Genomic DNA, 27944 nt, shown 5'->3' on the forward strand with positions numbered 1-27944 from the left:
AAATCCAGCGACTGAGGCGATCGGCCCGCTTTTAATAGAAACACGGTCACGCTTGGGCGAGTTGTCACTAGACTGGCCCTTTTGTAACACTAGTATAAACAGCCTAGCTGTATTCTCCCCGCTGCAGGTATAACAGGATATAGACAATCTCCAGCACATCGTGGTTCAAATACAGTTAACACGGAAATATTATTTAGCAGTTCGCCATTAGCGCCAGTGCGGTGGTACGTGTATCGACCCAAGCGTGGTGGCCTACAGACAAGTCTTAGGCTGAATATTCTGGTAATATAATAGTTTACCAACAATGCTCAACAGGAAGTAGAGAGACAGAATGCACGCCTATTGAGGCCGAAATACGGACACGACATCCTGAAGCAAACTGCATAAATAGTACATAGAAATATACAGAGCAGTCGTGCAGAGTTGCTGTATATTTCAAAGGTAAATATACTTTGATTTGTCAGCTATAAATAACCCATTGGTTGCGAGCGGTGACAGCTTGAATATATGCTATGCCACAGTGTGTTGTTAAATATTTATATCCCTTTTCCAGGTAGATCTCTGTTTGACAAAAAACTCACAGGTGAGTGAATTTCGGTTTATAAATAACCGGTTATAGCGACATTACATGGCGTCATTGTTCAACATTTTATATGCGTGTTTATATGGAGCAACTGTCCACCCGTGTTAGCGGCTTTGCGAACATGGTCGCTTTGCAGGGCTGTGTCGAAAACAACAGAGACCAAGTAGGCTGGTATTAGGATAGCCCCCAAACAATCGCGTCTGTCCTGGCTGTGCTTATTTGTACCGTGTCAAACAGGTGACATGGCCAGGACATGGCTGCAGTAGGAGCAGTACTAGATGGACATCGTACACGTGAAAGGTGACACTTTCTTGAATTGTTGACAAACTGCTAAATCAGATTACCCAGTTAGACGGATAGGAATGCTAATAATTAGTTTAACCCCAACGGAATGTTCACAACAATAACCTTGAATTACTAAATAGTTTGTGTGATTCATCGGTTTTGGGCAGCTCATAAACACTTTACTTTCGGATCCGGAATAGATGAAAGTACAAGTCATGTGATGGTGAATAGCGTAATACAGGGAGTACCTCGCTATAAAGCACGTGGTAGACATGTTTCCAGACACAAATGGTATAATATCACACATGATAGCGCTCCTACGCAACACCCGACCGGTTGGGTCCATCGCGCTTGAGGCATTGGACAGGGATGTAACAAATTATTTAAAAACTTTATATTTGCTCTTGCTGGTATAACCTGGGGTGGACTAGCTCGTGCGAGCATGCACATGTCTTAATCCTCGTCCCTGCGTTTATGATCTTACAGATATGGATGTGTCTATCCCGCTCGTTGCATGTATGCTGGTATATGCTCTTGTGAGTACTTGTCTTAATCCTGCTGGGTTCGAATCCCGGTTCACCCTGATTACGTTTCTAGGTTTGTCAGCACCATACCGTGCTCGTGGGCTTCACCAAAGTGGTACATGTTTGAGACCTGTATAATTCGAACACTGTTTAAAGCGGCGTTCATCCAATCATACTCACACTCTATATCCTACTCGTGTGTAGATATATGCTCTTACAAGAACATGTCTCTGCTAGTCTTATATGCTCTTGCGAGAACATTGTCTCTCCTGGTCTTATATGCTCTTGCGAGAACATGTCTCTCCTAGTCTTATATGCTCTTGCGAGAACATGTCTCTCCTAGTCTTAAATGCTCTTGCGAGAACATTGTCTCTCCTTGTCTTGTATGCTCTTGCAAGAACATGTCTGTCCTAGTCTTGTATGCTCTTGCAAGAACATTGCCTCTCCTCGTCTTATATGCTCTTGCGAGAATGTCTCTCCTAGTCTTATATGCTCTTGCATGAACATGTTTCTCCTAGTCTAGCATACTCTTGCGAAAACACGTCTCTCCAAGTCTAGTATGCTCTTGCGAGAATGTCTCTCCTAGTCTTATATGCTCTTGCGAGAACATGTTCCTCCTAGTCTTGCATGCTCTTGGTACTCTAGTGGGGGCGGTGGGCTAACCTAGTGGTTAAAGCGTTCGCTCGTCACGGTGAGGGCCCGGGTTCGATTCCCCACATGGGTACAATGTGTGAAGCCTATTCCCGGTGTCCCCCGTCGTGATATTGCAGGAATATTGCTAAAACTATACTCACTCACTTACTCACCATGTTACCTTGCCCGTGTGGGTCTATGTTCATATTATCTTCGCTTGCACCTGATCGTAACTCGCGGTCTGGCCTGCGTTGTGTTTGTGCTTACATCCTTGGCTACATTTGCCTCTGTGCTTGCATATGTAGGCCTCTCTACACTGAAACCTCGATATTCTGGACCCTTTAAACCAGCCTTCGTGGTAGTCATTCCTGTATTCCACGCCTTCTCAGAATATGTTGACAGTTTTTTTGGTTTGTTGTTTAACGCCGCACTCAGCAATATTCCAGCTATATGACGGCGGTCTGTAAATAATCGAGTCTGGACCAGACAATCCAGTGATTGATATCATGAGCATCGATCCACGCAATTGAGATCGATGACATGCATCAACCAAGTCAGCGAGCCTGACCACCCAATCCCGTTAGTCGCCTTTTACGACAAGCATAGTCACCTTTTACGGCAAGCATGGGTTGCTGAAGACCTATTCTACCCCGGATCTTCACGTGTCGTTGACAGTAGTATGTGTATGTAAACATAATGCAGGATATATGTGACTATTGCAACAGGGGTTGTCCCTCTAGACTTAGGATAGGACTGCTATATTCGCTGTTGTTAACAAATACAGCTCGTCATTTAGAGTATTTTTATATGCTGCAACCTAACCTGAAGCATGTACTACCCCGAATAGTTTTAACCCACCCCTTAACATTAGACACACTGACTCGCGCTAGGGCCTCTTTTACGGTACGGCTACGGCGACAGCTGTACACATTGCCCACATGTACAGAGGAAACGGAATCTGTCCGTCACGCTAGGACTAAACTGGTTCAACTACTGGTTTGCGCAGCCACCTTTATAGCGCTTGGTGCCAACAGGGCCTTTCCGGTGACAGGTGTGCGCAAAGTTCCCAATTAGAATACAAATAAACATGGCGAGATGCCGCCACTGCGAAAGTTTGGTTTGGTAGATAACAAACTGTCTGCTGATGTTACGTTTGTCTGGAGCAATCTTTCTTCATACAGAAAGCACACGTACTCCAGTATTTGTGTTTACTCAATACCGAGGACCAGTGAATGGTATGTTTAGTGTTACCCAATCACAGCCTTCGAGACATTGACCATTGTATACAGGAGCCAAGATTGTAACGTTATTGTGCTGTGAAAACCAGATGTGCAAAAGTAATATGCACGCGGACTATCCGCCTTTATTCAAGTGCACAGGTATTGACTCACGGTATTGACAAGGCAGGCATTGAGGCACGGACAATAGACAGGCAATTGATCATAATATTATTTTGCTTTTGTGAAGTATATACAACTGATCACATGATCAAAATCAAAATACAAAGGCAGGCCTGTCTCCTTTTTTAATTATATATATTTAGATATTATTTAGCTCATTTAATTATTTTATAGATACATATATACTGTGATGTTAAATCTAAATGTTACATGTACCAGATAATTCATCTGGAACCCACTGTAGGTTGGTGGTCTTCAGATATTTTCAAGAGAGAGAAACATATTTCACTCGACACATGAAATATCCTCTGTACCTTAAGCTTCGATTATTTAAAGAATGACAATATGTGATAAAGATATTATTACCCACGTGTGCTATATTATACATTTGGAATAAAAATATGTATAGCCCTCGGAACAGGCTCACATAATACTCTTTTTATTCTTGATATATGATATTTTCGATAAGAAAACACACTCGACCCGGCTAATAATTTCTAGTTATAAAACAGAGATGGGTTTCTTGAAGCTGCATGAGAACAAATAAAAGCCATTCTTCAGATGCATGTGACAACAAGTCATTGTTTTAACTGCTCAGGCTAAGACTTCTTAAAATGTTAAATTATCAACCAATCATTTTCTAATAAAATCTTGTATAAACCGAGGACGATTTTAAAAGAAATAGTAATCTTAACAAAACACTTCAGGGATGTGCTGAAAGGTGGATACCGAATTGAAATGTTCCACGATTACGATAATTGTTAATAATTTAAGGTTAATTCATAAACAAGATTCATGTCTGAAATTCAGTTAAAGGCTGTAAATGTGACTTTATATATATTTCGGCGTATTCTGGAAGCCCTAACCGCAGCTTCAACAAGTCTCTTTCTGTTGCAGACTGACTGAACATTAACAGACGGGCAGACAGGACAACTGCTTGCTTTAGACATGGCAACCCTTCACGTTTTGGAAGCTAAAAATTCGCTAGTCTTCTAGATCCGACCTCTGAACATCTCACAATGGATGATTCTATTGATGAAGACGATTATATAACTGCCGTGCCTCAAATCGACCCTATCAAAAATACTATTGTCCTATCCACTTCGTTTCTACTATGTTACACGGCGTTTCAAGCTATTCAGAACCTTCAGAGCAGTTTGAACCAAGCCGCAGATCTCGGAGTCACATCGTTGGCCTGTGTTTATGGAATGATCATCCTGGCTGGGATACTGTCTCCGATGATTATTCATAAAATAGGCACTAAACGGGCTCTGGTGCTGGGCTGGGCTTCCCACTGTTTGTACACGGCTGCCAACTTTTACCCGACGTGGGGAACGCTTGTCCCAGCGTCGTTGCTGTTGGGCTTCTTTGTCGCGCCGATGTGGACGTCCCAGGGCGTGTACATCACAACAATGGCGGATATTTACAGCCGAAGTAAAAATGTGGGAAACCATGAAGCAATGAGCAAGCTGTTTGGGATATTTGGACTCATTTTTCAAGCAGCTCAGATCACCGGAAGTCTCATTGCTTCGCTTGTACTTTTTCGCGACGCGAAGGAAGATTTTCCCGCCAACGTGACGAGAGTGTGCGGAGCAGACGACTGCCCTGGGATAGCCAGCAGCACAACTCAGATCCCCCATCCAACACCTTCACTTGTGAACATTCTGATGGGAGTTTATTTCATGTGTGCCTTTTTGGGTCTACTCCTGACAATGTGCTGTCTGACCCCAGTCACGAGGCTAAGTCTCACGGATGCGACACCGGCGTCCAAGGTGCTGGAGTGGTTCACGTCACTGAAGGATGTCAATCTGGTGCTGCTACTGCCGTTCTACTTCGCCAAGTCCATGGTCGTCGCCATCTTGCTGACCAGCTTTACCAAGGTGAGACACTTACCCAAGGAGCACAACAATTATAGACCCGTGAAGATCCGGGATAGACTAGGTCTTCAGCAACCCATTCTTGCCGTAAAAGGCGACTATGCTTGTGGTAAGAGGTTACCAACGGGATTGGGTGGTCAGGCTCGCTGACTTGGTTGATGCATGTCATCGTATCCCAATTGCGTGGATCGATGCTCTTGATGTCAATCACTGGATTGTCTGGTCCAGACTCGATTATTTACAGACCTTCGTCATATAGCTGGAATATTGCTGAGTGCGGCGTTATCCAACAAACAAATAAACAAACCAGAATTATTGTTTTGTATTTTCGCAAGATGACTTGTAGTTCTCCAGTGACTTTTTTACTTCTTCAAAACGCAGAACGGCCAGTGAATTCCTGGCTCAGAATCAACTGTGTAAACAATAGGGCGTGATCACTAATATTGTTTTAGGAATGGAGATATGATACACAAGGTAATCGTGGATGAGTGTTAACATTTAAGATAATAATACGAGAAGTGCACGAGAAACGTATTTATAAACAACGTCCACAGTTAATTGAAACTCAAAAACAGATTTCAGTTTTAATTGTTCATGTCCTCAAAGAATTATTATAACAAGATCCGTTTAGTTTGAGCTACATACGTATTTCTAAGACCTTGACCTTCATTGTAGGCCTACGTGAGCTGCACCGTCGGTATCAAGATGGTGGGTTACGTCATGGCGTGTTACGGAGGGTCAACGTCTCTGGTGTCATACGGCGTGGGCAGACTAGCCAAGTATACCAGCCGCTACCCACTCTTTGCTGCTTCCTATCTACTGGAACTTGGGGCGTTGCTCTTCATGTTGCTATGGAAACCTAGCCCCGACAAGCTGTATATAAACTTTCTTTTCACCCTTGTCTGTGCCGCCAGTGACGGTATATGGCAGACTCAGAGTGGGTGTAAGTATACGCACGTGCATACTGACACTGTAGTTAAAATACATGTACGTACGAAAGAATTTTACATGAAGTCGTTGACCTTATTAGCCGTTACAAAAAAAGAGAAAAATGTGTATTTATGGATGAAATGTCATAAAGTATTATTTCTACTTTGTGCAAAGAAATACTTTCATTTTAATTCTAAATATATCCGAACTGTGATATCTGTCATCAGCCATCAAGCAAAGGAGACTCCCAACATAGATGTCGGCTAAAAATAGATTCATGGGAATGGATATCGACAAGGATTTAAATATTACATAAAGATGACGCAATGCTGCAAAGGTTTCGATTGGTCACAGGTGGATATTTTTGTTTCAGCTCTGGTTGGTATATTTTTTGCACACAAAAGGGAAGCAGCCTTCGCCATATTTTCCACGTTCGGGTCTGTGGCCTTCGCTGTAACACTGGCTTACGACCAGTACGTATGTCTCAGCACGAAACTCTACGTAAGTATCGCGCTATGGATTGTGGGATCGATCTGTTACGTCACAGTGGAACTGAGAGTTGCGTTTGAGAAGAAGATTGTCCAAGGGTATGAGGAAATCAACTGAATGGAACCGAAGGGGGTTCTTCAGGACCACAAGGGATCGGACATAATACCAGCGTCCAGAATTATTAAGTGAATGTGGAAAATGCATGCCAAATTAGTTTCGTAGGAAATGACAATGTGTCGGAGATTTGTGCTCCATTAAAACGTGTGTATATACATGAACTGTGTTGGTTGACTCACTTATCATTGTGTTCATGTTCATGGACCGAAGAATTCACTACAACGACTACACAGACCCGGCCTCATTGGAAAAACTTTATTTATGTTATAAAAGTGTAATTGTCGTCAGGCGATAGGTTAATATACACTTGCCGCTGGTCCAATTAGCTGTTTCTGTTTTTACCCTTTATTCCAGCTATATGGCGGTGGTCTGTAAATAATCGAGTCTGAATTTGGTATTTGTAAAAATATTGGCCCAGAAAATACTGGATAAAGTATTGGCTCACGAATTACAACAAAACTAATTGTATGCTGGACATTTTGGATATCCTGAGAAAACATCTTGCGAAAAAACAAAACAATAATTCTTGTTTGTTTATTTGTTTGTTGGATAACGCTGCGCTCAGCAATATTCCAGCTATATGACGACGGTCTGTAAATAATCGAGTCTGGACCAGACAATCCACTGATTGATGTCATGAGCATCAATCCACGCAATTGGGATACGGTGACATGTATCAACCAAGTCAGCGAGCCTGACCACCCGATCCAGTTAGTCGCCTCTTACGACAAGCATAGTCGCCTTTTACGTCAAGCATGGGTTGCTGAAGACCTATTCTCCACCCGCATCTTCACGGGTAGAGTTGAAATGAGGCCAAGGTGGTTCCGGTCTGTTTCCCCACATTGTTGCTCAAGCTGTCAACCACTGGTTTGTATGTTTATATTCGATCGTTTGCAGGCCGCCGTGGTGAAGCTTGAACAGTGATGTAGAACAGCATTTTAGCACCTATCAGGAGTTCAGGTGTCGGATGATATACAGTAAACTACGGTTAAAACGAACACGCCTATAACCAACTGACGGATATAACGAACTTACTTTTTGGTCCCGACTACTTGCTGTAGTCTAATCTTTATTTCACATACTGAAGAGGCCACAGGCCTATAGTGCTGTAGTCATGCTGTATATGTACTTATAACGAACTACGGTTATAACGAACTAAAATTAGTAGTCCCTTTGAGTTCGTTATAACCGTAGTTTACTGTAGCAAATAACCATGTATATTTTATGAGGCTGCCAAAACGCTTTTGGTACGCCGGATGCCGGGCCCTTGTCGAGTGGTATTCCGGAAGCTGCAGTGCAGTTTATCTGATATCCGGGTGCTAATATTTCAATCTTGAAAAAAAATACCTTCTTCCTCCAATTTATCTTTTTAACACACCCTCAACAATATTCTTCTGCCACGAACACACCCTCAACACTTTTATTAATTGGGATTTTATCGAAAAAAGTAAATTGTCCCAGAAAATGTTTGCACAAATTAATTTTACTTCAGGCTTTTGAAATAGCTATTGTTTGTCACACAAAAAACATTGCTGGAGGTTTGGTTTAAATTTGTGTATTTAGGCCAATTGTAGGTTTTATTTTAAAACATGTCTGGTTTTGCAGGTGTAGCTGAAAAATAAATCTAGTTCTTTTTTCACAAATAAATCATGGAACACTAGAACAATTACAAATCATAATATAACACAGCCGTTAACCTAAGGCAAGAGAGTTAACTGACTATAAAAGTCCAGTTCCCACTCAAGTCGAACCAGACGGGAATTCCTGAGTTAGATTTTGATTGGACTAACGAATCTATGCATAGTCCAATCAAAATCGCGTAACGAACTACATGGATTTCAACGTGCAGATTTCGGTCGACTGCTGGATTTGCAAAGCATATATATCGACAGATGATTTAAATGAAGGTGCTCAAATGATTTGATGCACTTCGCGAGGTAAGACACGGTTTTTTTTCAATATAGATATTGATTATTGATCATATCCTCTTGACTGGGTGCCACCATTTTGTTTAAAGCAAATGCAAGTGAAACGGGAAGTGGATTCTGATTGGTCAATAGGAGGGACATAGAAGGGACATAACTCGTAACAACCACTGGTAGCGCTACGATCGGGTCACGAAATTCCTGCGTAGATCGGCAAGGGTGGAAACTGAACTTTTGTAGTCAGTTAACTCCCTTGCCTCGGGATGATGTTTGGGTTCCATATCAAACACTGTATGGTACTGGCACTGAATGCTTGACCTAACTGGGGTAGCCTTGTGGTTAACGCGTTCGCTCGTCACTCCGAATACCCGGGTTCAATGTGTACAATGGATACAATGTGTGAAGCTCATTTCTGCGCCCCCCATGATATTGCTGGAATATTGCCTCAAGCGGCGTATAATATTACTCACTCACGCACCTGTAATGGCGGTGCAGTGTAGTGGCAAGCAGTGCCTAGAAACAGGTAATCGAGACCTCGATAAATATAAACTTGCAGTTAACATGAAGCTCTTATCCATTTCAGACCTGGCTATACATACCGGAAGTAAGCCCTATCTCATCTGGCCGTTACTTTCTGAAGCCGGTGTTTGATGGTGTTGGGATCAACAGCTTCAGCTATTTGACAACAGCCTCCTCTATAAATGACAGACGACGTGCACAAAGTGGACCTCGACGACAAACTCAACATCCCAATGAAGCCGATGAAGAACACCGTCGTCCTGGCCTTCTCATTCTTCGCCGTCTACACGGCCTTTCAGGGAATCCAGAACATCACGACCAGCATCCTTCAAGACAAGGGGCTGGGAGCTGCCTCCCTTGCTTGTATCTATGCAAGTTGTATCGTGACGTCCATAATAAGCCCACTATACGTACAGTGCGTGGGGTTAAAGCCGACCTTTATTATTGCCTTCGTTAGCCATTGTTTATTTTGTGTAAGTAACTTTTATCCAAGATGGTGGACACTGATTCCGACATCTATTCTGTTAGGTCTGTCGGTATCGCCCATGTGGGTTTCCCGACATCTCTACATCAATGCCATGGGGGCATCGCACACCAAAAACACGCAAATAGATCTCCATGGGTCCCTCAGTAAACACAATGGAATCTTCTTTGCCTTCTTCTCCATGGCCCAAGTGACGGGGAACTTTCTGTCGTCGGTTATCCTTCATCAAAGCTCAGCTGACCAATCAGATCTGAATCAGACAAAGATTTGCGGCGCTGACGATTGTCCAGGGATCGCGAACAAGACGACAACGATCGTCCGACCGGACCCTGATGTGGTCACGTTGTTGTTCGGCATCTATCTGGCGTGTCAGTTAGCGGGGCTTGGGGCAACCGTGCTGTTTCTTCGACCCTTGACACTTGAAGGGAGCGACCGGAAGAGCCTGATAAGGTCGTCACTGGCATGCTGCACTGTGCTGAAGAAGAAGGTGCTGTTCCTGTTGATGCCACTGTCCATATCTCAGGCTGTCAACACGTCCATTCTGCTCACAGGTTTCACCAAGGTAGGTGACCCGTGAAGATCCGGGGTAGAACAGGTCTTCAGCAACCCATGCTTGTGCCATGTGAAGATCCGGGGTAGAATAGGTCTTCAGCAACCCATGCTTGTCGTAAAAGGCGACTATGCTTGTCGTAAGAAGCGACTAGCCGGATTGGGTGGTCAGGCTCGCTGACGTGGTTGATGCATGTCATCGTATCTCAATTGCGTGGATCGATGCTCATGATGTCAATCACTGGATTGGCTGGTCCAGACTCGATTATTTACAGACCGCCGTCATATATCTGGAATATTGCGTGGTGAGGCGTTAAACAACAAACAAACCCAACCCAACCAAGGAAGGTTGGAAATTGTGATAGGGAGAGAACAGTATCACTACATCTTAGAGCAAGTGAGTTAGTGAGTTGTGTTTTAAGCCGTTTTGAACAGTAGTTTAGTTGCATCACGACGATAGCAAGTGTGTATGTATGAATCTGTATGAATGAGTGAGTATGGTTTTACACCGCTTTTAGCCATATTGCAGAAATATCACGGCAGAGGACACCAGAAATGGGCTTGTACACGTACCCATTTTAGGAATCGAACCCGGATCTTCGGCAGCAGTTTTTTTGTGTGTGTAATGAGATATCAGGTTTGTACAAATATAGGATATTAATAATTATTATACACTGATATACACTGTGCATTTTAATATATGATAATATTTACATTTTGTTTGTTAGCTTTCCGTCGCATTGCAAATATACAACGTCCTGTCATATCGTCCGTGTGCGTTCACGGGTGGTGAAGGGACGTATTGTATAGAGGGTGTTCCCCAATTCCACCCACATTCCCCACCCAACCCACACTATTCACACACACACCCTCTTCCCCTGAATCCCAAATACCATCCACGTTTTCACTCAGAGTCTCGTGCAATACTTTACACAAATCCCAATTTGCTTGATTTGCGATGTCCTCCTGACTCCACGTAGCCCTCCTTCCTCATAATGTTTCCCATCTTCCCGAGGCAAGAGAGTAACTGACTGTAAAAGTCCAGTTTCCACCCTTGCCGAACGAGGCTGGAATTCCTGGGCTCGATCGAAGCTCCACCAGTGGTTATTACGAGTTATGTCCCCTATAAGCCTCTATGGACCAATCAGATTCCATCTCTCGTATCACTTGCATTTGCTTCAAACAAAATGGCAGCGCCCAGTCAAGACGATCTGATCGATAATCAAGATCTGTATTGTGATAAAACGGGTCTTACATCGCGAAGTGCATCAAATCACGTGAGCACATTGATTAAAAACATGAACAGATTTGGAAAATATCTGTTATGAGTTGGTGGTTCACATGCTTTGCAAATCCTGCAATCGACCGAAATCTGCACGACGAGTTTGATTGGACTATGCATAGACTCGTTAGTCCAGGCATATGTAACTCCACAATACCAGCCTAGTTCGGCAAGGGTGGAAATCGGACTTTTATAGTCAGTGAACTCTCTTGCCTCGGGAAGATGATAGTTTCCAGGCGAGAATAGGTTCTCAGTATTCGATGCTTTTATTTACACCCGACAAAAGAGGATAGTGTGGCAAACCTTGGTGACTTGACTGACTGGGGTCATCGTGCCCCAATGGCGTGGATGGTTGACCATACTGTCAGTCACTGGATTGTCTGGTCCAGAATCATTTGTAGGCCGTCGGGAAAAGCTGAAATACTGCTGACTGGGACGCCATCATTCAGTTACTCTTGAGATAACAGTTTATTATGATTCATTTTCTCTTTTTCATTCCTTTGGTACCACAATGCCAACCACATCCCCGCAGACAACTTTTCAACTACTCCCATCTAACCCTTTAATTACAGGCCTTCGTGAGCTGCTCTGTTGGCGTCAAGATGGTTGGCTACGTCATGATGACATTCGGCATAATAGCGGCGCTCTCCGCCATAACCTTCGGCCATGTCGCCAAATACGCAGGTCGTAAACCTCTGATAGCTCTTACACTAGCCGCAGACATCACTACCCTGGTGGCTATGTTACTATGGAAACCGATTCCTGAAGAAATGTACCTGTTGTTCATAATGCCATCAATATGGGCGATTGGCGACGGGATCTGGTCGACTCAAATCAATTGTAAGGCAAACTTCATTATATAACTTTATAACAACCTACACTGATTATAACGCCAGCATTTGTCCATGAAGATTTGGGCGTTATAACCAAACTGGTTAGACTGTATATTATCCCCGACATATAGTGCGAGGGAATCTTTACGAAATCGGATGCACTTTGTTCGAAAGGTTTCCGCAATGTCTGCCCGGAGGGCGGAATATCGGTTGGCCGAACGGTTGACCACGTCAAACCAAAAGACGTTGGTACTTGTTGTCTAACTGCCTGGCGCTCGGCATTTAGGGGCTAAAACAAGGACTAGCCGGCTCGGAGTCAGTATAACGGAGTATCCGTTTTTAAACTGCGACACGCCATCTCACTTTGCATGCACTATCAAACCGGCAGAAGTCCAGACTAGTACAAGCAGACAGGTAAAATAATTTGTCGTAAGAGGCGACTAACGGGATCGGGTGGTCTGGCTCGCTGACTTGGTTGAAGCATGCCATCGATCCCCATTGAGTAGATCGATGCTCATAATGTCAACCACTGGATATCTGGTCCAGACTCGATTATTTACAGACTGCCGACATATAGCTGGGATATTGCTGAGTGCGGCGTTCAACAACAAAGAAAGAAAAAAAAGACACACCTCACCACAACTCACCTCACACTGTACTTGCAGCTTTGATCGCCATGACCTTCCCCAACCATCAGCCGGCCGTGTTCTCCAACCTCGGGACGCTCGGCAGCATAGGCTTCACCTTCGTGCTCATCACAGACCGACTAATGTGCCTCCGGACCAAGTTCTACATCGCCATATTTCTGTGGGCCTTGGGGGTTGTCGGCTTCATCGCCTTGGAGATTGTTCTCAAGCTGGTACAGCCAGATGAGGCGGCTGTCTCCTACCATCGTGTGTGCAGAGTGTCTGACGACGAAGATGATGATGTCGTTGAGTTTGATTGCAAAACTCATCAATCCAAGGTCGATTAGGATAAATTGTTTCTTGTTCTACCAGTCACTGTTAAAGCACTACATCACAACACTCATACTTTGACATCGGTGAGGTATAGGGTCGCTGGACATTTTAATTTTATTTTTATATATTTTATGTATTTTTTTCTTCGGATAAATGTAGGATAACACAAGTTAATACAATACTAAAAAGAGTTAGTTTGACATCGTAGTTTCAATTAAGGGTATTTGATAAACTACTTAAAGACGTTATGGACCACCCGATACTTTTGTATTACTATAGTTAATCTCTAATGCCATGACGGATTAGCTATAGTACGTTTGAGGACTATATATTGAGTAGCGTATTTTGTCCAGTATTGGAGTTGTTGTTATTCATTCCGATCAATGGGTACAAGTAGGTCACATGTATTATATTACTGGATGGTTTAAGAGTTAAACGTCGAAAAACAATTGGTGACACACGCTCTGAAATCCCTAGGGCGGCGTGAACCCATATTCACCACCCACCCACTCACATGCTCTAATATCCCTAGGGCGGCGTAAACCCATATTCACCCACCCACCCACTCACATGCTCTAATATCCCTAGGGCGCGTAAACCCATATTCACCCACCCACCTGCTCACATGCTCTAATATCCCTAGGGCGGCGTGAACCCATTTTCACCACCCACCCACTCACATGCTCTAATATCCCTAGGGCGGTGTAAACCCATATTCACCACCCACTCACTCACATGCTCTAATATCCCTAGGGCGGCGTGAACCCATATTCACCACCCACCCACTAGCATGCTCTAATATCCCTAGGGCGGCGTGAACTCATATTCACCCACCCACCCACTCACATGCTCTAATATCCCTAGGGCGGTGTAAACCCATATTCACCACCCACCCACTCACATGCTCTAATATCCCTAGGGCGTGTAAACCCATATTCACCCACCCACCCACTCACATGCTCTAATATCCCTAGGGCGGTGTAAACCCATATTCACCACCCACCCACTCACATGCTCTAATATCCCTAGGGCGGCATAAACCCATATTCACCCACTCTCATGCTCTAATATCCCTAGGGCGGTGTAAACCCATATTCACCCACCCACCCACTCACATGCTCTACTATCCCTAGGGCGGTGTAAACCCATATTCACCACCCACCCACTCACATGCTCTAATATCCCTAGGGCGGCGTGAACTCATATTCACCCACCCACCCACTCACATGCTCTAATATCCCTAGGGCGGCGTAAACCCATATTCACCACCCACCCACTCACATGCTCTAATATCCCTAGGGCGGCGTAAACTCATATTCACCCACCCACCCCCCCACCCACCCACCCACTCACATATTCTAATATCCCTAGGGCGGCGTAAACCCATATTCACCCACCCACCCACCCACCCACTCACATGCTCTAATATCCTTAGGGCGGTGTAAACCCATATTCACCACCCACCCACTCACACGCTCTAATATCCCTAGGGCGGTGTAAACCCATATTCACCCACCAACCCACTCACATGCTCTAATATCCCTAGGGCGGTGTAAACCCATATTCACCCACCCACCCACTCACATGCTCTAATATCCCTAGGGCGGTGTAAACCCATATTCACCCACCCACCCACTCACATGCTCTAATATCCCTAGGGCGGTGTAAACCCATATTCACCCACCCACCCACTCACATGCTCTAATATCCCTAGGGCGGTGTAAACCCATATTCACCCACCAACCCACTCACATGCTCTAATATCCCTAGGGCGGTGTAAACCCATATTCACCCACCCACCCACTCACATGCTCTAATATCCCTAGGGCGGTGTAAACCCATATTCACCACCCACCCACTCACATATCGCCTTCTAATACCGGTTTTGGTTTCGATCGGGAATTTCTTAATCAAAGTTCTCTTTTGATGAAATAAGGTATTTAGACGTAAATGATAAAAACATAGTCTGGAGTCTAGATTATAAAATATTTTATTACTTTTAGCCAATCGGGGATGTAGAGGTGGGCCTTTAAATCATACAGCGCAAATTCGCCCATTTTTCTGACGATATGATCCGTCGCCCCCAGAAATTGAAAACTGAAAACTATGAAAAAGGGAACGGATGAGGGAGGGTGCCACCCCTCCTCCCCCAAATACCATACAATATTTCACTCTGAGTCTCCCTTTCATCCCTGAATCCCAAATACTACTTAATACAAATCTCAAAGCCCACCCCACTGTGGCCACATCCTTTGATAACCCCCGCATGGCAGTGGGGAAACATGTCGCATCCCCAGGTATATAGGGTGATCAGTCAGATGTGAATATTGTGCCTAGATGGAGGGGATGAGGAGACCCAACTTTAAAGCGTTCGCTCGTCACACTGAAAGCCATGGCTCGTTTCCCCACATGGGTACAATTCTGGAACAAATTTCTGGTGTACGTGTTCGGCGTAAAACCATACTCACTCTTGCTTTTGCCTATTGCCCAAGAAATATATTGTCTTCACATTAGATGTCAATTATTTTCACTTAATCGTTTGATTTGAATTTGGGGGGCACATGTGGCCCAGTCGTCAAAGACGCCGCGATTCGCTGTGCAGAGTTGCGTCCCTTGGACACGCCAGAAACCTATCATTGTGGGTTCGAATCCCGGTTCGCCCCGATTATGTTTCTAGGTTTGTCAGTACCATACCCGTGCTCGTGGGTTTCACGAAAGTGGTAAACGTCTGAGACCTGCATCACTTCGGGCTTTCCTCCCACATTAAGCTGATGCCGTGATATAACTGGAATAATGTTAAAGGCGGCGTTAAACACAACTCACTCACTTCCTTTGAATTTGTATTCACCCATTTGCCAAAGTTATACTTTGAAATGAACCTTTCGTTTTGTTGAACGGAATGGAAAAATTGAATTCGTTTTATATAGTTCAAATTTCCATGACCAAGTGTTTGATTATATGTTCAGTAATCATTGTTGATGGTTAGCACCTGGGCGGTGTTGGTATATAGCCCTTATATATAGTAGAATGGCCTGCGGGTAGGAGAGGGTGTAGATATTGATAACGATATACTCATGGGAACAAATAGGGACACGTATAACAACGCAGCGAAGGTTTGCTGTGTGTGTAAGTATAAATATTCACATGATTTAATTGCCAAGCTATTGCTTGCATGACGTCTTCCGGTTAAAGGGGGAGCATAACGTCCAACTAAAGCATCCATTGATGTTTGTTCTCGTAGTTCTTGCTGACTTTAATTTTCATTGATACTAAGTACATGTACCTGAATATACTCAGGCTTTACGTGTTTGTTTGTTTTTTATTTCTATTTTTTTGTATTTTTGTATTTTATTTTTTTAAAGATGTAAACGTTCATTCTCAAGATATTTGCCACGATTTTACAATGAACCCTTAAAGACTCAGTAAGGGTTTTACGTTTCAGTGACAGTCTGGCGTCTGTGTGGCGTCTGTATGACCTGTGTAGAAACGCCTATGGTCACGGATTAGGGAATACTCAAACTGTAAAACTTAAACCGATTTTACAAAACAATCTTAGCAGTACGGCTGTCGCAAATATCTGTCTGAATATGTGACTTACGACAGTCGTTGTACTAAGGTCGCTTGGAGGGACAGTGCACAGAGGGCACAAAGTCCAGGTCCAGCTGCACAAAGGGACCTTAGTGCTGCGGCTATCGTTACTAACATACTTACAGTGGTCGTAGCACTATGATCACTTTGTGCATGTGGACCCTGCCCCTATTCCACAAACACCTAGTAGTGATACGACTATCTGACATTCATGGGAGCGAGTTACGGCAGTCGCAGTTAAGTTCGTTTTGTGCATTTGGGCCACACCCTCCTATGGTGGAAATGTATTGTATGCTGACAGTGGTTTTTGTTTTTATGTTTTAAAGTTTGATAAGTCTATATTTCTCCATAAAGCCCATCACACGTGGTGCAAGAGCAAATAACAAAGTGGAACATTATTATCCATTTGCATGACATAAGAATGGCTGATATAATTTGTGAGTTTGTAACTTATTGAATATTATATTTGCTGATCAATTTGACAAATATTTTAATTTTTTAAACTTGAAAGTACAAAATAGGCGTTTACATGTAAATATGTTTGGAAATTTAAAATATTTTGTGGAGCATACAGTAATATATAATAATGGAATGTTTTGTTGTAATATATTTTAGTATAGGATAGGCAATAGGTTCGGGCTCAAATAAGTAGCAGCTGAAGGAAGGCAGTTGTTTTATATATTGGTAATTCAGTATTCTTTCCGCAGTTTAGACAAGCAAGCGACTTTCAAAATTAAAAGGCGATGAAAATACTTCCGAGATTCCACATCCATTAAATACTGACTAAATGTGACTTAACCAAGGATATGCATGAGCGTTCGTTATTTTGTCAGGTATGATGTACTCACATAGTATGGGGGATTCTTCAATCGGAGTTCTAGGCCAGAAGTAAATCATTTTCTGAGCAGTATTAATTGATAGCGGAAATCTACCTTCGACATTAGGAGAGGGCGGTTTTATTCCAGCTGCAAGTTTAGGCCCACCCGTTCTATTATATCGAGATGTTCGTAACCCCATGCTTAGGATCCGTATGACAGTATGGGTAAACCATGACATCAAACGCTCGTAACAGGCAATCATGAGGAAGATCAATGTTTCTTACTTTTTCAACAAACTAAACATGTTCTTCCCATTATCTGCTAAAGTTTTAACAGCGCATGTTAATTTTCTGTTTTTGTGAAATTTAATTCCGAGGTAATTATAAGAATCGACAATATCTAATTCAGTCTCACAATATGTAAATGATCGGCCTTTCTTTTACTAAGGCCCACTAACGAATATGAAGATTTTAGTATTTTAAGTGTTAACATTTGTTTCCATCGTTTACAATCGTTATGAAAATTATCTAAAGAGTTTTGCAAGGATCTTGGATCCTCACTTAATTTTATACCATTGTATACATGTTTTGGATAAACCGAGAGAATTTACCCGTTATACCGCTGTTAAGCAGCTTGTACAGAGACCCACCCTCCAGACTGTTTTTTTAAAATTTTTCCAAAATTATTTCGGTGAATATTTTAAATGACTGCTTAGTAATGCTCTTACAGTATTTTCTGTTTTCTCATTTGCACATGCATAATAGCATTTTTATGAGCTTTTTGCGTGGTAAACATGTAACACGTTGCGATGCCTGTGTTAGTATTGACACAAGAAAGTATTGTTCTACGCCTGTCTGTACCCCGTTCGTTATCTACGGGTAAGGTGGTGGTGTTTGGTTGTAGGGGAACAGGGTGCGATGGGTGTCAGCTTACTGTATTTTATTGCAATATTTTACAAAACAACCTCACCACCGCTTTATCATTAAATCACGAACGGTCCCTTAATAGAAATAAACATATTTTTGACATCCGGAGTGTGTTTCATGTCGAGGTTCCAGTGGGTACAGTGGTAGAGAGCATATATACGTCACGGACCTGACGGGGCACGGGTGGCCCAGTCGTCTAAGGCGCCGCGATTCGCTGTGCAGAGTTGCGTCCCTTGGGCACGCCAGAAACCTATGATTGTGGGTTCGAATCCCGGTTCGCCCGAATTATGTTTCTAGGTTTGTCAGCACCATACCCGTGCTCGTGGGTTTGACCGAAGTGGTAAACGTCTGAGACCTGCATCACTTCGGGCTTTCCTCCAACATTCAGCTGACACGCCGTGATATAACTGGAATACTGTTAAAAGCGGCGTTCAACCCAACTCACTCACTCACGGCCCTGACCAGAGTTCACAACTTCAGATTCCACATGGGTTTCACGATGAGTTCACGATGAGCTCCCGCCCGGGGAGAGGAAGGTCCGGGGTTCGATCCCCGGCCGCGTCATACCAAAAGACGTTACAAGATGGTACTTGTTGTTACCCTGTCTGGCGCTCGGAATTAAGGGGCTTAAACAAGGACTGGTGGGCTCGGAGTCAGTATACTGTGTCTGAGTGGGGTATAACGTGGTATCTCAGTGTGCTAGCACTATAAATCGGCATCAGTCCGGACTAGTACAAGCAGCCACACACACGTGCATGCGCGTCGCTCTATAAGTGCCATAATCGTGGACGCGACGTTAAACCCCATTTCACCTCGCCTCTCGGGTATTGGGATGCATGGTACCAATTATAGCAGGAAATCCCAAGAAGTTTGTTCGTTTGTTTGTTGCTTAACACCGCACTCTGCAATGAGTGAGTGAGTAAATGAGTGAGGTTAATAGAGGTTGGGTATTCGGAGACATTTTGGGGTTGACACATTGCAACCATGTGGGGAATCGAACCTTGACCATTGGTGTGACATGAGAACGCTTCAGCCACAAGGCGACCCCGCCGTCACGAAAAGCCCAAGGAGTTGGACGCACGGCTTTGAAGACCCGAGCTTCGAACCGACAACCACTTGGGTGCCAGTTTAGATATTGTCTGGGTGTTATTTGTTTCTTGTTTGTTTGCTGTGAAGAAGGATTTGAGTAAAATATGGCTTCTTACTATTGTTTAGTTACCAGTGAGTGAGTGGGTGAGTTAGTGAGTTTGGGTTTACGCCGCTTTTAGCAATATTCCAGCAATATCACGCCGGGGGAAACCAGAAATGGGTTTCACGCATTGTACCCATGTCGGGATTCGAACCCGGGTCTTCGGCGTGACGAGCGAACGCTTTAACCACTAGGCTACCCGACCGCCCCTTTTTAGTTACCAGGTGGTCATAAAAAGAAACACATTTGTTCTACCATAACGCTAACACAGTACTACGGCTTGCTGAAAATCAACGTCTGCGCCGCCGTGGGTATGCTGCAACAGAAACGGCGCAGAACGAAGTCGCCAGACATTTTGATGTTCAGAGAAACACAAACTCATTTCTTTGGGGACGTAATCTACAGCAAGGCTACACTCATGACTAGACACAGGCCGGTCGTCCATGTGGTACGTCACCTCAACATCACAACCAAATTAGGTTGATGCATCTACGGAATCGATACTAAACTGCCACGTTAACAGCTCGGACAATTCCTTAGCTGAGCCCTATCAGAGTCCAAACCGGGAAGGCTTAAGGGACACTTGCGTTATAGGTTGGGGTTTGAAGTGTTATGGTATGGAGCGGCATCATAACTCATCGGAGAACGCAACTTGTCAATGTTAATGGCAATTTGAATGGCGTACGCCTCCGGGTTGATGTCGTTCAAGATCATGTGCAAATGCAGGGACGTCACAACAGGATAATGCCCGCCCATAGGTTGCACGTGTTGTAACATACTTTTGTTTAGGCAGCATAACATTGTTTCTCCAGACTTCTCCCCAATCCCGGGATGAGATAGAAGGAAACCTACGACAGGACCAGAACCAGTCGGTAACGCAAGACCAGTTGGGTCATTCTTTGGTTGACATTTCGAACAACGTCCCCGAGACTGTTTTTAATCACCTGGTTGCTTCAATGCACCGTCGCTGCGTCCCCCGTGTCAACGCAAGTGGTCCCACCCGATATTGACATTGTGAATCGAGTTGTTACACCACCCTTTTTGGGGGCGTGTCACTCTGCCTCCTGTTACCAGGTATGGGTTTTGTCAATGAATTTGTTATGATAAAACACTGATCATTTTTAAACATAACATTTAAACTTTTTACCGTTGGCATACTATACTTTAGGAAGTAAAGGAACACCCGATGACATGACAGATTAACATAAGTCATGAAAAAGATCGGGTGTTCCTTAACGTCTTGTGAGTAGTATAGTTCACAAGAATTTTCATGGCAAATGGAGGTCAAAGGTTTGAGTTGTGCCACACATCACAATACAAAGTCAAAAACACTCAAAACCTGACAACCCATTAGATCTGACCCCAACAATAACAAGAAATCAAATTTCAACAATTTATTTTCAAATTGATTGGCAACAAGCACTGTTATAAAACAATACAGACATGATATTTTCTCTGTACAATTATTACATCAGCTGTAACACTTATCGCACTATTTTACATACACTGTCCTCCATTAGTGACCATCTCACTTGCAATATACACGTAACTGATATCCCAATAATACAGCCTGGCAGGTCAAAATATACAACATTTCCTTGTAAGATGGCCACATACTTGTTTCGGAAATATTTGTATGGACACAGAATGATATTAGTTGATTTACAACTGATAGCCATGCAACCATACAGCTATGGCTGGCTCAGACACACAACCATCAAGTCATCATTGTATCCATGAACACAACCTGTACATAATTTACAACAAGACTGAAAACGATTGAAAATTTTGTGCGATCAGCATCATCAAAGACATTATCAGTTTAGCCATTTCTCAAAACTTTTGAAAACAATTGAATTTCTTATTCCACTTGGTGAAACCCTTGGGGTAAGAATCAAGGCATTTAGTTACAGTGATAGAATCTACTGTTGAAGAAAAATAGTCACAGTGAGATATCAAACTGAACCCCATAATTGATACCGGACTTGAGTATTGGTTCCTGATGGTTCGACATACAACACAAATTCACTTGCATCTGATGGCGATGTTGGCCTACAGGGCTGTGAGGTTTGTACAAATGAGGGATGACGACATCGACATCGACACACACAACAGTTACACTGGTACAACGTCAATGTCAGAAGAAATTTACAATCTTTCGTGAAGTTTATGAATTTTGTACAATGAAAATGAATATTCAACAAAAACACAACATTTAACATTTACAACTAAAAGTCACAGAAGAAACACACAACAGATTCATTTTGTAGCATGACTTGAGCAAACAGCACATCCTGATAGACATGTTTATTGCAGAGGAACCTCCTTACGATTGATCCGATAGAACTCATATTCTCTCCTTAGGTTTTCAAAAGTTTAATTGGTTTAGTAAAAGTATGCCTGGAAATTTGGGTGCAAATGTCAAGCAATACAGTATCTTCTTAGCGCTCCTAGAAATATGGTGTGTGTGTGTGTGTGTGTGTGTGTGTGTGTGTGTGTGTGAGTGAGTGAGTGAGTGAGTGAGGTAGGTGTGAGTGAGTGAGTGAGTGAGTGAGTGAGTGAGAGATGGGTTTGACTCCGCTTTTAACATTATTCCAGTTATATCAGTGTGTCAGCTTAATGTGGGAGGAAAGCCCGAAGTGATGCAGGTCTCAGATGTTTATCACTTTGGTGAAACCCACAAGCACGGGTATGGTGTTGACAAACCTAGAAACATAATTGGGGCAAACTTGGATTCGAACCCACAATCATAGTTTCCAAGGGACGCAACTCTGCACAACAAATTGCGGCATCTTCCTTGGATCTGTCAAAGCCTAGCTGTCTACCTTGGATCTGTCACATTGTCAGTCTGAATTTCCCATTTCTTAATATATCATCCAGTGCAATCTGACTCATCCAATAAAAAATGTATACTACTGAAAGTAAATATGAAAGAATGGGGTGCCCCTGTGTGAGTAGTATATTCCACTTTAATCCTTGATCTAGGTATGAAACAGAAACTTATGCAAAATACACTACAATTGCACTAACCTGGACCTAGACTTTCAGTTCCACCCAAGTCCAGACTGGACATATTCCACTGTCTTGAGCATGCTGCTGTGGTGCAAGTGTTGGTATTTGATAAATGTGGCCTTGTTTCCCACATTGTCAACTCAACAGAACAATAATTTCAACCAAATGTCACATCAACATTTGAAGTAATTGAAAGAAAATCAAATCTAAACGTATCACCATCACAAGATTATTTGCTGCCATGACTGAACTTCAGCACCATTAAGAGACAATCGATAGACAATCTTGTCAAAACTTACACACGACAGAAAATTAGTTCAAATTAAGCTAAAACTTAGTTGTCTGTAACATAATTGAATTCAACCAACTCTACCGGACATATAAGTACTCACAATCTGAACACAAACAATCTACACGATATGTACTCCAAGATGGATAACACAATAATCTATGCTACTTTGCACGTCGGCTTCAGATCTATAAATGGACGAATTCACTATTCACTGGACACATTATGTTAATGGTGCGTGCATGAATGAATCAACAGTTTAGTCAGCACTACAGCACTGTGTAATGAATAGGTGTGCTTTATTATAAGAGTGTGGTCCAAGAAATATGACAGCTGTCCTTACTGGACAACTGTTCCTGAAATCAATGCACTGCATTGCTTGTTGCTCCATGCTTGAAGTCACAAAAACGGATGGGCCTGTTGCTGACGCAACACAAAGCAATCCTAGCGCTAATATGATAGCAACTCCCATACGTACACACAGACTTATGATAGTCAGAGCGCTAAGATTCCTTTGTGCAATGGGCCCTGGGCACCGTTCCACAAAGCGATCTTAGCGCTAAGATGAACGTAACTCCTATACGTCCACATAGACTTACGACAGTTGTAGCGCTACGTATCAGCCCTTGGCCCCATTCCATGTAGCGCTAAGGTGAACGTAACCGCCATTCATCCACACAGACTTGACAGTCGTAGCGCTACGATCGCTTTGTGAAACGGGGCACTGTTCCCCGTGTTTGTTCAGTGGTTCCACATCGAAGAAATCCAAGAAAACTATGAACAAACTGTCGAAACGAGATCTATGAATCTGACCCTGAACTTGCATATGGATAGGGAAACTGGTGGCTTGTTGCACTCAGTTCCTTGTGCGTGTCCTCATGGCATAGGGCGAAGGTTTGGCCTGAGCTGCCTGTCCAGCAGCAGCTCCTCCCTGCTGCTGAGCCTGAGTAACCACAGTAGCAATAGTAGCAGCTTGCGGAATAGTCTGAGTAACCTGTGTAGGGACTGGGGAAGGCGAGGCCTGCGGCGTCACCATGGGACTGTGCACCTGGATGGTGGCTGGTTGGGACGCAGCAGACGTCTGTAGAGCCGATGCCTGAATCTGGTGAATCTGGGCCGTTGAAACTTGCTGCAGTTGCTGTGACACCAGACTCTGTGTGATGGTTGTTATCTTAGGCTGTGAGGCTGCTTGCTGTACCTGAACTGTTGCATGCTCACCGGACAGAGCCTTTACAACCGCAGCTTGCGACACTGGTGTTGCAACGTTCAGAGTGATGGGAGCATGCTGGCCTGTCGCGGATGTGACCTGGGTGACGGTGATGGGACTGGCTGCCGACAGTGTTTGTATGTGGGCAGTAGGGGCACAGGAACCTAGAGAAGCTTTGGCCACCATTGGTTGCGTCCCCTGGCCCTGTGTTACTGTGGCGATGATGGTGGGTTGTTGCTGGGATGCGTGGGTTATGATCTGTTGGATGGTGGCTCCCTGGCCTTGCTGCTGCTGCTGCTTCACGATCTGGTGGAGGAGCTGACCTGTGAACGGCAGGCCACCCTTCTGTTGAGGGATGATGAGCGGGATCTGTTGCGTCTTGGCTACCTGAGCCTGGCCCAGAGCTGAAACAAACAAGGACATCTCTAAACCTGAGCACGAAGTCAGCAAACTTAAATTAGGACGTATAATGTACAATCATGAATGAGAAAAGTATCTTTAGAATTTAACGAGTAAACAAGATGTTAAAAAATCACTGAAGTTTACCAACAGTGTAGACAGCTTCATCTATCCTGATTGTGTATCAAAGGTTCCAATGTATTACTCTGCAAAAGATTTCCAAAATTCCATGAAAATATTCTTATTCTCAAACTTGATATATTTTGTACTTCAACAAAAACAGATATTTATAAAAAAAAAATGATGTCAGCATTTATATTTGAGTACTTTCTGCATAATTACTGAGAACAAAAAAGTAAAACTAAAATCTGATGATTTGAACAAAATATGTCCTCATTAGGAGAAACATGGCAAAGTTCAGTTTTCTCTGTCGGTCACATCAGAGGAGAAGCAGCTTATAAAGCCAATATGCCTTTGAGAGAAATAAGAGCATGGTCAAAATTCAAAATGTCACAAAAAAATATATCCTTTTTTGAGCTCCACTAATAACTACACACATATCAAATTTCATTCCATTTTGGGGAACAAAGGCTGAGCAATGGCCATAATTTGTTTTGTAAATATGAAAATTGAAAATATTGAAAATCAGATTTGGACCTCGTGAACAAATCATGGTGACGTGATTGGTGGGAAGCGTGTGAAGTTCTAGCTGATTGGCTTCACAAACAGGCCATGAAACAACAACGCTATCCTCCAATATCTTGATTGGTCACCCAGGTCAAATGTAAATCAGGGATGGAATTGGAGAGAAGGGCAAGTATAAATATTACTTCAAGCCACAAAAGCAATCTTAAGGCTGTCTGTGACACAGATGACAGGCACTGTAGAGGAGAGATAGAGATTACATGAAACAGTCGGCAATATTCCACGTGTCACATTGGCCTGTTAAACCAGTGGGTGATGGCATGACAGTCAGTCAGCCTAGTCAAACACTGGACCAATACAGATCCTCCTTTTTGCTGGCTCCGATGACAACCAGGCCAGTGGGGATCCTATCTGTGCCCTAAATCCTGAGGGCCAAGTTGGTAACAGGGAGTGAGTGAGTGCGTGAGTTAGGTTTAACACTGATTTGAACACTATTCCAGTTACATCACCCTGTGTCAGGTTATTAATGTGGGAGGAAAGCCCGAAGTGATGCAGGTCTCAGATGGTGTGGTGTGGCGAGAGGGTGTGAGTGAGTGAGCGAGCTTTTAACAGTATTCCAGTTTTATCACGGCGTGTCAGCTTAATGTGGGATGAAGTGATGCAGGTCGCAGATGTTTACCACTTCGGTGAAACCCACAAGCACGGGTATGGTGCTGACAAACCTAGAAATATAATCGGGGCGAACCGGGATTCGAACACGCAATCATAGGTTTCTGGCATGCCAGAGGGACGCAACTCTGCACAGCAAATCACAGCGCCTCAGACGACTGGGCCACCCGTGCCCCCGTTGCGACTGGGAAGAATGAGTGACTTACTGGTAACCTTCTGCCCCTGTGGGGTCTTCCTCTGTTGTGTCAGGTACATCTTCTGTTGCTGCTGCTGGAGCTGGCTCACGGTGGCTCGTTGAGCTGCACAGAGACACAAATATTAACAACCCCATTCTTGAAAGAAACAAGACGACTGATTCATTTACAGTCCATTTTTACCCCTTTAGTCCCATCTTAAACTTCCTCTGTACCTTTGTTAATAATTAACTAACTAACCATTTATCATCCCGAACTGGCTTCCACAGCAGATATCGCTTGGGTGAGATCAAGTGATATCTGCTGGGATATACTGCTGGGATATATTGCTGTAATGAAATTGCATCACAATGCTTTGTAGACCAAGCCTTGAAGTTATAAACTTTTGACTCCTGTTGAGGTGATTCATTTCAAAAGATGTTTGGTGAGATTCTCTACATACCAAGGCTTTCACAACAGTAGCAGAGAGTACCATTTGTTTGTTCCTTAATGCCACATTCATCAACTTTCCATCTACATGAAACTTATCAACCAAGTCGCCAAGCCTACACCCGATTCATTGAGTCGCCTGGTAACACAAGCACAGGCCGCTAGACTCCCAACAGGGTCAGTCATCTATCAATCAGTGGGACTGTGAAGACCACTTACCAACTCCAGCCTTGTGTTGGCCAACACTGACGTTGATGCTGACTGGGATGGTGACACTGGGTATTGTGCCTGCTGGTGCCGACACGGATTTGACGAGGGTCGCCACCGGTGTCTGTGAGGTGGCGGTCTGGTTGGCCACCTGTTGTACCTGGGCCTGGATGATCTGGAACAACCAAACACACATCTCGTCACAAGGGACATTGCCTGGTGTTCAGTGAGTGACCAAATACACATTTCCGCAACATAAAGTAATAGCCAAATTTGATATGTGACATGGCACATATATTTATACATATGGGAACATAAACGAATAGACAAGAACAAGGTGAGGTGAGGTGAAATTGGGTTTAACGTCGCGTCCAAGATTATTGCACTTATATAGCCACGTGCATGTACATGTGTGTGTTTGTGTGGCTGCTTGTACTAGTCTGGACCGTTGCCGATTTATAGTGCTAGCACACTGAGATACCATGCCGCAGTTTAACATGAATACCCCACTCAGACACAGTATACTGACTCCGATTTGACCAGTCCTTGTTTTAGCCCCTCAATGCCGAGTGCCAGACAGGGTAACAACAAGTACCAACTTTTAACTTTTGGTATGACACGGCCGGGGATCGAACCCCGGACCTTCCGCTCTCCGGGCGGATGCTCTACCACTAGACCACGGAGGCTTTTAGCCCTGTCGGTACATTGACAAGCACCTGCTGTGGGCTCTCTGGTGTGCTGGACAGGCACCTCCTGTGTATAGTGGGGACATGGACAAGTTCCTGTTGTGTTCCATGTGTTGCAAGTGACAAGCACCTGTTGTGTTCCCTGTGTGGCAAGTAAGAAGCACCCATTGTGTTCCCTGTGTTGCAAGTGACAAGCACCTGTTGTGTTCCCTGTGTTGCAAGTGACAAGTACCTGTTGTGTTCCCTGTGTTGCAAGTAAGAAGCACCCATTGTGTTCCCTGTGTTGCAAGTGACAAG

The 27944-nt window shown here is 43.8% G+C and overlaps 2 protein-coding genes across 9 annotated transcripts in view; one reads left to right on the top strand and one right to left on the bottom strand.

The window, feature by feature from the left end:
- Positions 1-39: 39 nt before the first annotated feature.
- LOC124132041 lies at positions 40-14588 on the top strand. Its single transcript, XM_048395889.1, has 7 exons — positions 40-441; positions 4323-5305; positions 5978-6245; positions 6606-6835; positions 9468-10328; positions 12170-12437; positions 13096-14588. Exons 2-7 carry the CDS (start codon positions 4445-4447, stop codon positions 13401-13403), a joined length of 2796 nt encoding a protein of 931 aa, XP_048251846.1. The 5' UTR covers positions 40-441; positions 4323-4444; the 3' UTR covers positions 13404-14588.
- A 7979-nt stretch (positions 14589-22567) lies between these two features.
- Positions 22568-27944, bottom strand: part of LOC124132042 (helicase domino-like) — an 88284-nt gene continuing 82907 nt past the window's right edge. For all 8 annotated transcript variants that reach the window (XM_046495631.2, XM_046495630.2, XM_046495629.2 and 5 more), the window contains 3 exons: positions 26974-27136; positions 26338-26430; positions 22568-24822 (listed from right to left, as the gene is read on the bottom strand). In XM_046495631.2, coding sequence (XP_046351587.2) covers positions 24068-24822; positions 26338-26430; positions 26974-27136 — 1011 coding nt within the window. In that variant the 3' untranslated portion in view covers positions 22568-24067. The remainder of the gene's footprint in view (positions 24823-26337; positions 26431-26973; positions 27137-27944) is intronic.

This window comes from Haliotis rufescens, unplaced genomic scaffold (genome assembly GCF_023055435.1).
Source record: "Haliotis rufescens isolate VD_foot unplaced genomic scaffold, xgHalRufe1.0.p SCAF_15, whole genome shotgun sequence".
NCBI classification, from domain to species: domain Eukaryota; kingdom Metazoa; phylum Mollusca; class Gastropoda; order Lepetellida; family Haliotidae; genus Haliotis; species Haliotis rufescens.